General features: G+C 56.4%; 6 protein-coding genes across 6 annotated transcripts; 5 read left to right on the top strand and 1 right to left on the bottom strand.

The window, feature by feature from the left end:
- Positions 1–50: 50 nt before the first annotated feature.
- F5144DRAFT_545454 (uncharacterized protein) lies at positions 51–2,079 on the top strand (the record flags this gene model as incomplete). The annotated part of the gene is made up of 3 exons (XM_066787365.1): positions 51–319; positions 442–1,864; positions 2,074–2,079. The coding sequence occupies 3 exons, from the start codon at positions 51–53 to the stop codon at positions 2,077–2,079; spliced, it is 1,698 nt and encodes a 565-aa protein (XP_066646957.1).
- A 2,463-nt stretch (positions 2,080–4,542) lies between these two features.
- F5144DRAFT_563436 (glutathione S-transferase) lies at positions 4,543–5,916 on the top strand. The gene is made up of 7 exons (XM_066788377.1): positions 4,543–4,806; positions 4,863–4,898; positions 4,973–5,161; positions 5,230–5,267; positions 5,326–5,345; positions 5,403–5,570; positions 5,623–5,916. Exons 1-7 carry the CDS (start codon positions 4,645–4,647, stop codon positions 5,835–5,837), a joined length of 828 nt encoding a protein of 275 aa, XP_066646956.1. The 5' UTR covers positions 4,543–4,644; the 3' UTR covers positions 5,838–5,916.
- A 202-nt stretch (positions 5,917–6,118) lies between these two features.
- F5144DRAFT_563432 (uncharacterized protein) lies at positions 6,119–8,793 on the top strand. The gene is made up of 6 exons (XM_066788376.1): positions 6,119–6,398; positions 6,450–6,660; positions 6,716–6,933; positions 7,128–7,351; positions 7,410–7,736; positions 7,796–8,793. Exons 1-6 carry the CDS (start codon positions 6,209–6,211, stop codon positions 8,435–8,437), a joined length of 1,812 nt encoding a protein of 603 aa, XP_066646955.1. The 5' UTR covers positions 6,119–6,208; the 3' UTR covers positions 8,438–8,793.
- Positions 8,794–9,269: 476 nt separating this feature from the next.
- On the top strand, positions 9,270–12,925 carry F5144DRAFT_131608 (putative zinc metalloprotease). Its single transcript, XM_066782301.1, has 4 exons — positions 9,270–9,753; positions 9,802–10,056; positions 10,110–11,027; positions 11,081–12,925. The coding sequence occupies exons 1-4, from the start codon at positions 9,461–9,463 to the stop codon at positions 12,768–12,770; spliced, it is 3,156 nt and encodes a 1,051-aa protein (XP_066646954.1). The 5' UTR covers positions 9,270–9,460; the 3' UTR covers positions 12,771–12,925.
- Positions 12,926–14,097: 1,172 nt separating this feature from the next.
- On the top strand, positions 14,098–14,797 carry F5144DRAFT_600034 (uncharacterized protein; the record flags this gene model as incomplete). The annotated part of the gene is made up of 4 exons (XM_066791046.1): positions 14,098–14,382; positions 14,446–14,545; positions 14,602–14,653; positions 14,716–14,797. The coding sequence occupies 4 exons, from the start codon at positions 14,098–14,100 to the stop codon at positions 14,795–14,797; spliced, it is 519 nt and encodes a 172-aa protein (XP_066646953.1).
- A 169-nt stretch (positions 14,798–14,966) lies between these two features.
- Positions 14,967–16,057, bottom strand: F5144DRAFT_563426 (mediator complex, subunit Med11). Its single transcript, XM_066788375.1, has one exon. The coding sequence runs from the start codon at positions 15,939–15,941 to the stop codon at positions 15,210–15,212; it is 732 nt and encodes a 243-aa protein (XP_066646952.1). The 5' UTR covers positions 15,942–16,057; the 3' UTR covers positions 14,967–15,209.
- Between the last annotated feature and the right edge of the window lie 45 nt (positions 16,058–16,102).

The following is a 16,102-nucleotide window of genomic DNA, read 5'->3' as shown; positions in this document are numbered from 1 at the left end:
TTCGTTATTGTTTTGATAATCTCACCCTTCGTCACTCTTTTGTAGAAACTATGAAGGCGCCCCTTTTCGCCGCGGGTCTGCTCGCGGCCAACGCGCTCGCCATCGACGTGGATGTCTCGGTATCAGTCAATCTTTCCAACTGCAAGTGCTTCCCGGGAGACGCGTGCTGGCCATCAGCCCACGACTGGGCCAATCTGAACCAGACGGTCAGTGGCCGACTGGTTGCCACGGTTCCTTTGGGCCAGGCTTGCCACGATCCCGACTACGACCCCGTGAGATGCCAGGCTCTGCGTGATGGCTGGCAGAACCCGGCGACTCAGTAAGATATGCCTCTTCTGCTCCTTTGCGAGCTTCTTTTCGAAGCGCGGGGTTGTGTGATGACCAGGATCGACAGGGTTGGAGGATTGTATGTGACGATCACTAACCGGGCCCTCGGCATAGCATGGACGACTCGGCTTCAGTCATGGCCCCCTTCTTTGCCAACCAGAGCTGTGACCCTTTCACCTCACAGTCGAAGCCCTGCACCCTAGGCAACTACGTGGTCTACGCTGTCGAAGCAGAGTCGGCCGCCGACATAGTTGCTACGGTAAAGTTTGCTAAAAAGAACAACATTCGTTTTGTCATCCGCAACACTGGCCATGACTACCTTGGCCGTTCCACGGGTGCCGGGGCACTATCGGTGTGGACTCACAAGCTCAAGGGCATCGAGTTCAAGGAGTGGGACGACGAGAAATACAGTGGTAGTGCCGTGAAGCTCGGCGCCGGCGTCCAGGGCTTCGAAGCTATGTCGGCGGCTCTCGCAAAGAACCAAGTTGTCCTTGGCGGCGAATGCCCAACCGTCGGTATTGCCGGTGGCTACACCCAGGGCGGAGGCCATTCCGCTCTGAGTACTTCCTTTGGCCTGTCCGCCGACAACACGCTCGAGTTCGAAGTGGTTACAGCTGCCGGCGAGATCGTCACGGCCTCACAAACGCAAAACACCGATCTGTACTGGGCGCTCTCCGGGGGCGGCGGGGGCAACTATGGCGTCGTGGTCAGCATGACGGTCAAGACCTTTCCTGACGCGCAAGTCGGCGGCGCCACCCTCTCGTTCTATGCGAACGAGAACCCGACTGAAACCTTCTACGACGCCATCGATGCCTTCCACGCTGCCCTCACCGCCATGATCGAAGCAGAAGCCATGGTGGTGTACTACTTCACAGCGGACTTTTTCACGATCGCCCCTTTGACAGCGTACAACAAGACCTCCGCCGAGGTCGAGGCCATCATGGCCCCCTTCCTCACCACCCTCACCTCGATGGGCGTCAAGTACACCTCCGCCTCCAGCTCGAGCGCCACCTACTACTCCCACTACGACAAATACTTCGGCCCGCTCCCCGTCGGCAACATCCAAGTCGGCATCGCGCAGTACGGCGGGCGGCTCGTCCCACTCTCCACCTTCCAGACCAACGCCACCGCCATGTCCGCCGTAACGCGCTACATCGCCTCCCAAAACGTCACCTGGATCGGCGTCGGCACCGACGTCTCGCAGTTCGGCCGCGGCGCATCCCAAAACGCCGTGCTGCCCGCCTGGCGCGCCGGCCCGCTCGTGCACGCCACCCTTACCACGGAGTGGTCGTTCGACCCGGCCGCGTGGGACCGCATGCTGGCCAACCAGCGCCTCATGACCGAGGAGATCATGCCCGCGCTCGAGGAGGTCACGCCCGGGTCGGGCGCGTATATGAATGAGGCGGATTTTCGCCAGCCGGGGTTTCAGGAGGTGTTTTTTGGGGAGAATTATGCGCGGTTGGAGAGGGTTAAGGGGGTGTATGATCCGGAGGGGTTCTTTTACGCTGCGAAGGCGGTGGGGAGTGAGAGGTGGGAGGTGAGGGGGGATGGGAGGATGTGTGAAGTTTCTTGAGGGGGGGAGGGGGGGGTTGGATGTGGAGGGGTGGTGGTGATGGCTGGATGAGGGATGATGACAGCGAGTTGCTTGCTTTGATGGTGGTTGGTTGGCAGCACATAATCTTCTGTTTACATTCGTTTCTCAACAGGTTTTAATATAATTGCTGAAAATTTATTCTTTAATTATAGATCTAAAATCAGAAAACCGAAAGCACGAAAGAAGCAACAAAACGCCTGAAACTACCACCAGTCGATCGAGCTCAGAAAGCTCTAACCGCCGACGGTAGTTTCCCCGTTGCGGGATCTGTCGCGCCTCGTCGCGATGGCTCGCAAAGGAAAGGGCAAGACCGCGCCCGGGGCTGGGAAAAATGCTGCACGGGGGGAGCCTGCCCCACCTACTGGAGGAGCCGAACCAATCACAACGAAGGACAGCGACGAAGTGATGGAAGATGACATCTACAATGGCCCCAACCCTCTACACGACGAATCAGACGAGGTACTTGCAGGGACAATAGTCCACTTGGCCAAGGAACCAAACGAGGCGGTCTCCCAAGTAGTGGCGGATGAGATCATGACACGGCTGCGGAGGCTGCGTAGACTGGAAAGCGGAAAGGCATCAGAGACGGGAAACGAGGGAATCGACGTTGCGAGGATTCAAGGAACCGTCGTGGACGCCGTGGTGGACGGTATCGGACAAGGGACAGGGAGGGCCATAGAGGAAGTGAGAAAACAGATGCAGGAAGTCCGGAAGGAGATGCAGGAGGTCCAGAAGGAATTGCAAGAGGCCCGGAGGGAACTGCAGGATCAGAGAAAGAAGCAAGCTCCTGCACCAGCAACAACGGTAGCCCGGTCGTGGGCTGCAGTGGTGGCTGGGGAAGGAGAGCTCCCGAAGAAGATCATACCGGGGCGGCTCAACAAGGAAATACTGGTGAGGGGATCTATAGAGCCGTCGCTGACCCGGAGGTCTCCACAAGAGATCGTCCAGGCGGTCAACGGGGTTTCCGAGAGGAAGGGAGCAGTGGCAGCACGCAAGCTCCCTAGCGGGGATGTTATCGTCACTTTTCAGGATGCTGAAGCGAAGGAATGGCACGCGAAGAACGGAGGATGGATCGGAACGGCGTTTGGAGAGGTGGCGAAAGAGGCAAAGCGGACATTTGCGGTTTTGGTAAAAGGGATGTTGAAGAGAGACTTGAGGGACGTCACAGAAGCGGCATTCGGCAAGCAGCTGGGGCTGCAGTCGGTGGAACGAGTCAAGTTCCGAATTCCAACGATCGAGGGAGTCACGAGAGCGACGGCACTGGTTACCATGACCAGTCAGGAAGAATCCAAAAGGGCCTGCGAGGAGGGAGTGGTTTGGCGGGCCCAGATGCTCAACTGCGAGCCGTACTGGTCTGCACTGCAGGCTACCCAGTGCTATAGGTGCTGGAAATGGGGTCACACCCAACGGTTCTGCAAGAAGTCTGCGCTGTGCCCGCGCTGCGGCACAGCGGCCCATGGGGGAGGCGGGAGGGCGGGGGAAGCCCAATGCCCAACCCACGGCAACGAGATTCCATACTTTTGTCCGTGCTGCTCAGGGAAGCACCCGGCCTGGGTACGGTGGTGCCCGGAAGCAGTAAAAGCCCGGGGTGCGGCGAGGGAGGCATACCATTTCCGGCCTCGAACCTTTGAGCTTGCTTTGCAGCAACAAACACAACAGCAGCAAGAGAGACTACTACCGAGGATGCGGAGCGTCACATTCCGGGGTGCGTCCACCCTGGAGGAGGCCGACGATGGCTTCCAAGAAGGGGGAAAAAGGAAGAGACCACGGGGCCGCCCCCCCGGCTTTCTCATAGCCCAGGAGGAGGCTGCAAGGAGTTCGAGGCAAGGAAAGCTGACCTTTGCGAGGAAGGTTGATACGGATCTGACCGGAGACCGAGGAGACGGTGTTGGGGGCCTAGGGGTTACGACTCCAGAGGCCGCGGATACCTTGGAGGCGGACGGTCAGGATGTCGGAATGCAGGGAGCTGGGTAGGCTCCCTTCAACCGTAGTACGACGGATTCTGAAGAGACGGGCCAAGGTAACATCGGTACAGGTTTTTAGTCCGACTGGGAAACCAGGACGGTTTTCCTGTACAACTAGCTAGATAGTTGGACCGGCGAGCCCAAGGGCATAGCGGTGTAGGAATAATAATATAATTGCTGACGTTCATGTTTTCCGTTTTCCCTTACTTTTTTAGTAACAACACCGAGGTACCTGTGGTGGGTACGGACGCCCAGGGCAATTAAGCCTATTCGAAGTACAGAGTGATTGGTGTAAGTGTATACCTTTTGATTGTTATATGCTGCTTACTGATCTTGAGTCTCAAGTGCAGCAAGGGACATTCAAGCCAGACGTTTGATCTCTAAGAGGATGGCAAGGGGTTGGAGTTGCACTCGCATCATCCCCATGCTAGGTGTCGATAGCTGTTCTTAATCCGTCCACAAACAACCTGGGGATGTCAACAAGCTTTCCGAATTGATACTAGTAAGGTACTATCCAATGCAGCACACCATCGGCGGGACTACTAAATTCGTCCCAGAGTGCCGGGGAATCTCGCGGGTGGTCTTGGTCTTGGTTTTGGTGTGTTTCCCCTCCACATTGCGGAGTAATCGACAGAAAAGGGATTCTGATTTCTAAGCCCCGCATCGATGATGTATGCTCGTGCTCCGTCCCTGCCGTACGCACCAACTCATTTATAATACGAGGAGAGCGCTCACAAGTATTTAAACCATTGGCCTCCAATGCAACGAGTGACCCTGTTAGCATCACACTTGACATCAAGCAACGACAACACATCCAGCAAAATGGCCGAGACCAAGTCCGATATCCACCTCTACACGGCCCAGACGCCGAACGGCATCAAGGTGTCGATGCTCCTTGAAGAGCTCGGCTTGCCGTACAAGGTATTTCACCAAGCAACGCCATTACGTAGGTGGGCCTCTAACACTGACTTGACAAGGTGACCGCCATTGAGATCAGCAAGAACACCCAGAAGGTAGGTTCACCGCCCCTCACCAGCCGGACGGGACTCGGCCACCTTACCACAGACCCGTTGACTCTCCCGTGAAGGAGCCCTGGTTTCTTGAGATTAACCCCAACGGGCGCATCCCCGCGCTGACCGACACCTTCACCGATGGCTCGCCCATCCGCCTGTTCGAGAGCGGTTCGATCATGCAGTACCTCGTCGACCGCTACGACACCGAGCACAAGGTGTCATACCCGCACGGCACGCGCGAGTACTACGAGGTGAACAGCTGGGTATGTATCCCCTCATCTCTAGGCGGCATGAGTAGGAGAGACGGCTAATGCTGGTGGGCGGGGAACAGCTGTTCTGGCAGATGGGCGGTCTTGGGCCGATGCAAGGGTGAGTGTGCCTGGAGGGTAGAGTGAGGGTCATGATTGGGACTGACTCAAGGGATCAGTCAAGCAAACCACTTTGCCAGTAAGTCGACAGCAGGTAGTATGCTTTAAGGTCCTAAACCTGACTAACAGCGACTAGGATATGCTCCTGAAAAGATCCAGTACGGCATCGACCGATACCAGAATGAGACGCGGCGCCTGTACCGTGTCATGGATGATCACCTGAGCAAGTCCAAGTCGGGCTACCTCGTTGGTGACAAGTGCACTATTGCCGACCTTGCCTGCTGGGGTTGGGTCGCCGCTGGCTGTGAGTGTCCTCCACCTATTCTTGAGAGGCGATGGAGGCTAACTGTGTAAAGCTTGGGCGGGTATTAAGTTGGACGACTTCCCTTCCTTGAACGCCTGGGTTGACAAGATTGTGTCCCGACCTGGATCGGAAAAGGGTAGACATGTCCCGAGCCCACACAAGGCCCTGGAGAACCGGCACAAGACTGAGGAGGAACTGGACAAGGCTGCTGAGCAAACAAGGGCCTGGGTGCAGCAGAGCATGCAGGAGGATGCAAAGAAGAAGTGAACGATAACGTAAAACATGTGGGATTACCGCGTAAATAACGTTCCTGATGAATTTAAAAAAGAAATCACAGATTACTTTATCCCTCGTTCAATCTTCGCCCATGATTGTTGTTTTGAGGAACGGTACAGTGCCAGGGTGTGAAATGTGAACGGTGTGAGCCTTGGCACAGTGATCCACCACATTCAGCATGATCCATGTAAGGGTCCATTTAGTTATCACGTGAGCGCGCCCTCGAGCCTCAATAGGGTTAGTGGCAATGCTTCTTGTTCTTCGCCTCGTCACCTCGGTTTCTTTGCAAGTCTTACAGTTATCGTTTTGCGATATCCACCAACACCCATTTTCCCGTTCAAAGACCAGAGCCAACCAAAAAAATGGCGTGGAGAAATCAAGGCATCACTGGATCCAACAACATCCCGCTGGGAAAGCGCCGATTTGGTGGTGACGACGGCGAAGACATTGGCGTCGCGAACGGCGCCTCGAATGGCATTTCTAATGGCACCGCATCGCCAAATGGATTTTCGAGCAGCGATCGCGATGTCAAACGCGGTCGCAGCCCTGAACGTGTGTTCAGTTAACCACTCCATTCTCTATCATGATGCTAACTGTCCATAGGATCCGAGCAAGATGGACCGAGACGTCGCAAGAAGCGCAACCGCTGGGGCGAAGCAACCGAGAACAAGGCTGCCGGTCTTATGGGCCTACCAACGGCCATCGTGGCCGACATGACCAGCGAGCAGCTCGAGGCTTACACTCTTCATTTGCGCATTGAGGAAATTACTCAGAAGCTGAAGATTGACGATGTCGTCCCCGCCGACGGAGACAGGTATGCCCATCCCCCCGCCCCCATCGCTATCGCGATTGCTGACGCGCCCGGCTAGGTCACCCTCGCCGCCCCCTCAATATGACAACCATGGTCGTCGTGTCAACACCCGCGAATACCGTTACCGGAAGCGCCTCGAGGACGAGCGTCACAAGCTGATCGAGAAGGCTATGAAGACTATCCCGAACTACCACCCGCCCCAAGACTATCGCCGGCCCACCAAGACCCAGGAGAAGGTCTATGTGCCGGTCAACGATTATCCAGAGATCAATTTCAGTATGATTGCTAACCCTCTAACCTTTCTAACCACTCTGAATTTCCCCACCCCCCGTAGTACTTTGCCGGGCACTCACTCGTGGCAGCATCCCGCCGTGATGCTGTGCCTTGCGGGCTGACCTTGCTGGGCTCTAACTCACTCACCGTTCCATTCTTTGGCCCAGTTCACTAACACCTAGCTTTCCCTACTCAAGTTGGCTTACTCATCGGACCCCGTGGCAACACGCTCAAGAAAATGGAATCAGAATCCGGCGCCAAGATTGCCATCCGTGGAAAGGGCTCCGTGAAGGAGGGCAAAGGACGCTCGGATGCTGCCCATTCTAGCAACCAGGAGGAGGACCTCCACTGCCTCATCATGGCCGACACTGAGGACAAGGTCAACAAGGCCAAGAAGCTGATCCACAATGTCATTGAGACGGTTCGTGTTCCTTCCCCCTGCCATTCACTCGCGCCACCCATATTAACAATGTTCCCAGGCCGCGTCTATTCCCGAGGGCCAGAATGAATTGAAGCGTAACCAGCTTCGCGAACTTGCTGCCCTCAACGGAACGCTCCGCGATGACGAGAACCAGGCCTGCCAGAACTGCGGTCAGATTGGCCATCGCAAGTATGACTGCCCCGAGAAGCAGAACTACACGGCCAGTATCATCTGCCGTGTCTGTGGTAACGCTGGGCACATGGCTCGTGATTGCCCCGACAGACAACGGGGTGCGAGCTGGCGCAACGACGGCCCTATGGGCCGGCCCGGCGCTCCTCGTTTGGGCGGTGGTGGCGGCGGCGATGCGGTGGACCGCGAGTACGAGGTATGTTTTATTCTACTTCTGGGCCACTCGACAAACTCATGTACTAATTCCCTTCACAGCAACTCATGCAAGAACTCGGCGGGACGGGCGCTGCTCCCGCGCGCATCGAAGCAGGGCCTGGATCTCAAGGTCCTCCCCCCGCTGGTGGCGCTGGTGGTGCCGATGCTCGGCCCTGGGCACGTGGCCCGACCGGCGGTCCTGCTCCCTGGCGTTCTCGGAACAACGACCGCGACAACGAAGGCGGACCCCCTGCCGGACCCCCTGCCGGCCCCTCGGGCGGACCTGCGCCCTGGGCTCGGGACCGCGGCGACCGCGATAGGGATCGTGGTTATCGCGGCTCCGATGGTCGTGATGGCGGCGATAGCTACTATCCAGCCCAGGCCTCGTACGGTGGTGGCGCCCCTTCAGCCCCGGGTACTGCTCCCTGGAACCAGCCAGCAGCGGCCGCAGCTGGGTATGGTGGATACCCGGGCTACGGCGGCTACGGCGCTCCTGGTGCGCCCCCAGGAATGGGTGGTGCTCCTCCTGGCCTGCCTCCCCCGCCTCCTCCTGGCGGTGCGCCGCCTGGTCTCCCAGGCGGACTCAATGCCCTCATCAGCCAGTACGCCAATGCCGCCCCGCCCCCGCCTCCACCGCCGTCGGGAGATGCTCCGCCGCCTCCTCCGCCCATGGACCTGCCGCCTCCTCCCCCCGGTGCTTAGGGTAGACGCTTAGCGAACTAACTTTGCTACAATGCATTCTGCATTGGGCAGTGGGATGCTACTGACCGATAGGATGTTTGTTGTTTTATTTTGCGATGGCGCGCCTCTCCCATAGCCTAACACATCAACCAGATTGATAATAGCTTGAGGTCTGCTGGCTCGGCAGCGGCGCGAGCGCCAGTGGGCACTAACGGTACAAGTTTATAGAGAGAATACCTATTTTAACCCGTTTGCATCGTGTGTAATCTGTGCAATGTAAACTTGAGAGTGTTAAGTAGCTCAAAGAGGCAGTAAATATGCGTCGAGTGCCATCAAGATAATCTACTGCTTGTTGTAAATGGGCAGGTCAAATGAAGTTCTGATGCATTGTTTCATTCGATGGTTCGGTCTTGAAAGCACCGAGCTAGGGTTCCAATATCAGCCAGGGTCCTGTGACATCACATCACATGGGAGCTTGGGCCACGCATTTGCTGCGGCCTGCCCCAAATGCTTCCTCAGCTGCTCCCCGCAGCTTTCCCACAGCGGCTCACTCACCGGCCCTTCCCCGTTCACAACTCTAGGTGGCGTCTCTTTTCAGGCCGGAATAATCGAATGGGGCATATGCTGTATTATGTTTAGTTTACAGCATTGCTATCAGTGACGGAGAGACACAGAGACACACAGATACACGCACACCTCAGAGCTTGCTCACTCACCAACCTCCCGTCAATTGCCGACATAAACAAGCCGTAACCTACCCCAACAAACGCCGAACCCTCTGAGACATCACAGTTCGACTCGCCCTTTTTCCTTGCCTGATATTCCTCTTCAGAGTTGTCTACGCAATACCGCTACAATTTTTCCCGGATTTGCACTTGTTTCGTTCTTAATCTCCGCCAATTTCATTTCATGTCATCTCAAAACCATCCGCTTTGTTCATGAGCAGGTGTAAATTCCCGGTGCCTCCCGTGCTCACCTAGGTGGCTTCGCATCAACAACTCACGGGGGGTTTGCAGCTGGGCGGCATCCCCTGAATCGGCCAATATGGTCAAAAACCCTTTCTCGTTCCGGTCAGCCCCGGTCACCTTCTGGACGACCGTCACATACCTTGCCCTCCTCATACCTATCATCATCATCAATGAGGAAACGCCACCAGCGCCGAGCGAGGAGTCACCGATCCGCGGCACCAATCTCACCGAGGCGTGGCTCGATCTCGGCACACTTACCAAAGGTTATCATCCATACAACAGTCACTACAATGACGACCTTCGTGGATTCCTCCTCAAGCGGATACGCTCGATCCTCGATGGCAACGAGGTGGCCTGGGCAATGGATGGGTGGGTAGTAGAGTCTATCGATCTAAACCTTAGCTGACCATGCAACAGGTCTGGTTCAGACAACTCGGAGGCCGCTGTCACCGTGTTCGACGACCTGAGCTCCAACTGTACTTTTCTTATGTCGTCGGGTGTCGCCCCGGCCCCCAACACACCCCAGGTTGCCGCATACTTCGAGGGCACCAACATCCTTGTTTACATCAGGGGTAAATCCGATGACCAAGGCAGGTGGTGGGACACGGCAGGCGTTCACGATTCTAAACGAAACGAGAAAGGCTTGACGCTGGTCAACGCTCACTACGACTCGTGAGTCTCGGTCCTGTTACAATTAGCTTTGGGGTGACTGACAGCGGTATCAGGGTCTCGACCGGATACGGTGCCACAGACAATGGTATGGGCGTCGTGAGTTGCCTGCAACTGATCCAGTACTTCACACGCCCCGAGAACCAGCCAGAGAGGGGTATCGTTGTCATGCTCAACAACGGCGAGGAAGACTATCTCTACGGCGCTCGAGCCCTTGGGCAGCATCCCCTGAACCCATACATCCACACCTTTTTAAACCTTGAGGGAGCTGGCGCCGGTGGCCGAGCCATCCTTTTCCGCACCACCGACCGTGAGGTAACCGCCGCCTACGCCGGGTCCCCCGACCCCTTCGGTACCGTCATCGGCTCCGACGCGTTCGGCCTCGGTTTTATTAGGAGCGGCACTGACTACTCGGTTCTCTACGACGTCTTCGGCCAGCGCGGTCTCGATTTGGCCTTCTTCAAACCACGCGCGAGGTACCACACCGACCAAGATGACGCTCGACACGCATCCAAGGGCAGTCTATGGCACATGTTGTCGGCCTCCATTCACACGGCGACTCGGCTGTCGAGCGATACTGGCAATACTTTCATCGGCCCCCGCTCCGATGGTGCGCCCGGAAAAGTCCACAACGGCAGTCCGAGCGACGGGGTGTGGTTTGATCTTTTCGGCAAGGGATTCGTGCTCTTCGGTCTCAGGGGAATGTTTGCTTGGTCGTTGACTGTGCTTATCGCCACGCCGCTTATCTTGATGCTGCTCAGCTACCTGCTGCACAGGGCGGATAAGTATTACCTGTTTAGCTCGAGCGTCAAGCCTAGTGACCAGCCCGACGATGAAGCATTGCCGGTCGGCGGATGGAAGGGCTTCTTCCGGTTCCCGTTTGCGCTTGTGGTCGCCGGCTCTTTGACCATTGGAGCGGCGTTCCTGATGCGGAAGGTTAATCCCTTCATCATCTACAGCAGTCGGTATTCAGTGTAAGCTTACCCTTTTCCCTCGATGCGGAGAGCATTAACTGACAAGCGCACAGTTTGGCCATGATGGTCTCATTGTTTTACTTCTCCTTCTGGGCCATTATGCGCGGTGCCAACTTCGCGAGGCCCAGCGCTCTTCACCGAGTTTATGTCCAGATCTGGCTCTTTATCCTCGGATGGGCCATGCTCGTCGCGGTCACTGTTGCCGAGGACCGCCTCAGGATCGGTGCAGGGTACATGTTTGTCTTCCTCGAGTCCAGCGTGTTCCTCTCACTCTTCATCGCGCTTTGCGAGCTTTTCGCGTTGCCAAAGAAGACCGCATGGGCCCAGAAAACGCGAGACGAGCAGGAGGAGAGAGATTCCCACCGGGGCCGTCTTCACAGCCCCCTCTCGTCGTCTCAACTCCCGCCCCCAGTCCCCAACCAGGAATCAACACCCCCCGGGACGAGACACTCAAACCACACCGCATCCACCCCAACAATCCGAAACGACGACGACGACGACGCCGCCGCCCCAACCGAACGCACCCCGCTCGTCGGCGGCAACGCCGACCCAACCCGCACCACCTTCGCCACCACCTACCGGCGCTCCATCTCCGCCCTCGTCACGCGCGCCCGCCGCTACAGCGACAGCGACGGCGGCGGTCTCAGCGGCCCGCACCACGACCCCTTCCAGCGCGAGCAGGCCTGGTCGGGCCGCTTGCCCTCCTGGACCTGGATCCTACAGTTCCTGCTGCTCGGCCCCTTCACCATCACCCTCGCCGCGCAGACCGCCCTCATGCTCGTCGACGCCGTCCACCAGACGGGCGCCGACGGGAGTAGTTTGCTGATGCCGTATCTGATTGCCGCGCTGGGTGTGGTGGTGTTGGTCTTGCCGCTGGCGCCGTTCGTGCATCGCGTCTCGCATCATGTGCCGGTTTTGTTGGTGGCGGTGTTTGCGGCGACGTTGGTGTATAATCTGGTGGCGTTTCCGTTTTCGGCGGCCGCGAGGTATAAGGTGTATTTTGTGCAGACGCTGGATTTGGAGACGGATGCGAATCGGGTGTGTTATCATGGCGTGGAGGAGTATGTTAGGGCGGTGGTTGAGTCGCTGCCCTCCGCTTCGGGGAGGGAGGTCGATTGTGCCGGGGGGTCGAAGAGGGCGGGGTTGGTCAGCTGCTGCTTTGATGGTGTGGCTACGCCGCCGCGGCTTACGGCTGGTGCTTCTGGTGGCGGTGGTGGTGGTGAGCAGGAGGAGGGGTATGGGCATCTGGTGACGGTCAATGCCTCGCGTACGGGGGAGCATGCCGCGAGGATTGAGATCGACGCGAACAACACCAAGGCCTGTTTCCTGGAGTTTGACGAGCCGGTGTCGGGCCTGAGCGTGTATGGCAGCTCGGGGTGGGACGAGCGCTTCGGGCAGTACCCGGAGGCGGGCGTCAAGAATGTCCGGCTGTGGCATCGCCGGTGGGATGAGAAGTGGGTGGTGGATGTGCAGTGGAAGGATGCCGAGGGAGAGGCGGTTGCTTTGGTCAACGGCGCCTCTTCTTCTTCCTTTTCTGACGGGGATTGGGAGGTGCTGGGCGACGAGGATTTGAGGAAGCGTGGGGAGGGACTGAAGGGTACGGTCGTTTGTATGTGGAGCGATGCGAATGTCCCGGGGACGATACCGGCGCTGGATGAGGCGCTTCAGTTTGTGCCAGCGTGGGTGGCGGTTACGAAGTTGTCCGAGGGGTTGGTGGAAGGGAGAAGGCGGTTTGAGGTGTGAGTGGCATGGTACAGGAGCTGTGGAGGGTTGTGTATCTTGGGGAGAGTAATACTGGGTTCCTTTGTTCTGGTTTGGAAGCATGGTGTTGCTAGTGGGTAGTTGGGGGATTTTATTAGTAGCTTAGAAGCATTTGTGCGTAATTGTTCTGGGTAAGCGTCGAGTGCCTTGGAGAGTTTAGTGGGGGGGTAACACCATGTTGAGTATCAAGGTCTGCGATATACCGCTGTATACTCCTCCTCCCCTAAACATGATACTTGCCCATTTTTCAGATCTCGCACATAGGAGTTTCCCGGTTGGGGTGGTGTAAGTGATGCTTCGTGCGAAAGCTATCATTTGGGTAAATCGACTTTCTTTCACTTTCAACTTAGTTTGCCCCCGGACTGCCCTGGTTCACTTCAAGAGCAGGCATTTTGGAGGGGCTTGCGTCAGAATGTCTCGCTTGCATTGTCCTCCTGCTCTGCGGTTACACGAACCGCCCTTTGATCTGCCGATGGTGCAGTTACCCGTCTTGCGTGACAGGATCTAACACAGAGGTTCGAGTTAGGGGTGTGTTGGACAAGTAGCTTTAAGAGTCCAGATGCACTCATTAACCGGAATGTCTGTTACTGGCCGTGTGCCTTGTTGATCTTGCCTGGCTGGTATGGATGGTTGTGTCGGAGATGGGCGGATAATTCGGGATTGATATTGAGCAGCCACCCACTCCTACACACCTTTTAGAAACCCGTCCGGGGTAGGTGAGGGACGGATCATGGTCATCATGGTTGCTCACCACTGCCTATCTGAAACCCAGAGATCATGTTTCTCTTGATGTGGTACCTAGTACCGAATGAGCTATCATGTTGTACATATAAATGCTTGTGACAAGATCGAAATTGACTCGCAAGGTAAGGTAAAGGGGTAAGTAAGTCCAGTGGCTGTTTGGGCCCCGATGGGGCTCTAGATGACCAAAGAATCCGGTTAATGAGAGAGGTTGTTCCCGTTCTCTTGCTGTTTATCGGCTTCTTGACAAGGCACAGAAGCAGCAAAAGCAGGGAACGCGTAAGCTGAAGCATTCACGCGTTTGATGAATAGAAGCTTGGAGTTGGAAGAGCAGCGCGTAGCTAATCTACCTAGTTATCGCTCCTTCCGTCCCATTCTAACAGTGGAAATTTTCACTCTTGTTAGCGAAGCCATTTCCCTCGCTCTCCTCAACCCTTCCGACCTTCTTTCTCCTTCCTTTCCCTTTTACTTCACACCCATTCTCACCGTCAACCGTCTTCCTTTACAAAGCTACCTTGAAATTGAAACTCCTAGTCTTCAAAAGCTCCACACCCTCCTTGTTTATAAGATGGCTGTCATGATGAAATTCATCTCCTCCCTTCTGTTGGCGACCTTCGCTACAGTGTCGCTGGCCGCGCCTCCCCAGGCCATGCACCATCCGACTCCCGCTGCCATTTCGGCAACCCGGACTCGCGATGCCATGGCCTCGGTCTGTACCAATGGCGTGCCGGCTTCCAAGCAGTACCCCAGCTACCCGATCTATGACTACACTCTGGTGACTCCGGGCGACAACTTGACTTCGTACAAGATCAACCAGGACTGGTACAGCGAGCACTTCGTCTCTGGCCCGCACGTAAGTATTATACTTTCACTATCTTGACGAGAAATAGTAGAATATCCACTAATCGGGCGATAGATCATGAGCTTCACTCACCAGAGCGATCCTTATGGTCCCTTCAAGTGCCAGTATAGCTGCAATGCCGATGTCAAGTGCGCTGCCTACTTTGTCTGGTATGGTGAGTACAATTTCCGAAGCCTCTCCCAATTCGAGCTTAGGTTAACCGGGGTGTAGGGAATGCCGGCACCAACAACGAGCACCTGAGCTGTGTTTTGTTTGATGCTGTGTAAGTACCCAGATCTCATCTCTTTCATGGTCTTGCATTTCCTAATCGTTGACCACCCACAGCATTCCCACCTCGGCCTTCGTCAAGACTCAGGGTGTTACTGCGTCAGGCGCCTATGACAAGCTCTGCAGCGACTCGTACTAGAGAATGCTGTAGAAGGCGTCGCATGGCCTGTTCTGGCTTGACCTAGAGGGTTTCGGAGTGGTATTTGAGGCGGGAAAGGGATTCGCGATGGGAGCCTAGGCATAATTGAGGAGGATCCACCTTCCATTGTAACTGAGGTAGACCGAATGACCAATCTCACCTGTATACACCGCTTCACGCCCTTTGTATTGGAGTGTTTGTGTCAGATCAAGGGGAAAAATAGACGCTGTTGACAATGATGCATACCGACTACTTTCCAGGGTATATCCATCGCTTCCGGGACCAACCCAGCCATGTCGTCAACGCCAGCCGTAGTACCTCAAACCCATCCAACAAAACGCCAATCCATAAACGCCAAAGACCAACTTCCCTCCCGTCCACCCCACGATCAAAGAAACAAACAAGCCAAAATCTACTCCTCCATCCGGTCCCCACCCCCACCCTCCTCCCTCTCCCCCACAACCTTCCCAAGCTCCTCCCTCGCCCGCTGCCACAACTCCCTCTCCATATCCCTCTCCACCGTGCTACTAGCCATATTCAACTTCCCCACATCCAGCGAGCCATACCGACCCATACCATCCGGCTCCAGCCGCTTCGGCCCCGCAGCCAGCGCCTTACCGGCACCGCCAGCCTCGCCCCCACCAAGCTGCTGCTGCTGCTGTTGTTGTTGCTGTTGCTGCTGGCCGAGGCCTACATCGGTTCCTTGTTGGCTGTCGGCGCCGGCCGCCGCGTTGTTACGCAGCGTGATGATGCCGGCTTCTTCGAGCGCGAGGATTTGCCGGGTTAGGTGTTTGTCGATGCGGTCGACCGTGTTGAAGAAGGTGGATTGGGCGGTGTTGAAGGCGGTGATGGGGTCGGTGGCGGCGGTGGTGGCGTCTGGGGATGGGTTGAGGTTGGAGGGGTGGTTGTTGTTGTCGCTTGGGATGTGGCCGTTTGTTGTGGTGGTTGTGGTGGTATTTTGGGGGATGATGGTACCGGGGGGTGTGGCGAGGGCGCGCATGGAGGATGAGAGGTGTACGAGGAGGGAGGCGATGTCTTGGTCGATTTCCCCGAGTTGTTGGATGCGCTCGCCTGAGGTGAATGGTTTGTGGATGTCGATTGGTCCTCCGCCATTAACGCTAGGTGGTTGTGTTGGGTTGTTCATGGCGAGGGTTATTGAAATTGATAAGGGAAATTGTTGGTTGGATGTTCTTGGTGGTTTTCCTTGTTGATAATCCTATCTTCTGCGGTATAGTTGTGGTTGTGTTGGGGAGTGTTGCCTTGATGGTGATAAAACCAATGCCTCGAGATCAAATCGGGATGTGC

Source organism: Chaetomium tenue, assembly GCF_020726465.1.
Source record: "Chaetomium tenue strain MPI-SDFR-AT-0079 chromosome Unknown F5144scaffold_2, whole genome shotgun sequence".
In the NCBI taxonomy this organism is placed as follows: Eukaryota; Fungi; Ascomycota; class Sordariomycetes; order Sordariales; family Chaetomiaceae; genus Chaetomium; species Chaetomium tenue.
Note: the sequence above shows the minus strand (reverse complement) of the source record. Positions and strands in the feature narration are given on the sequence as shown.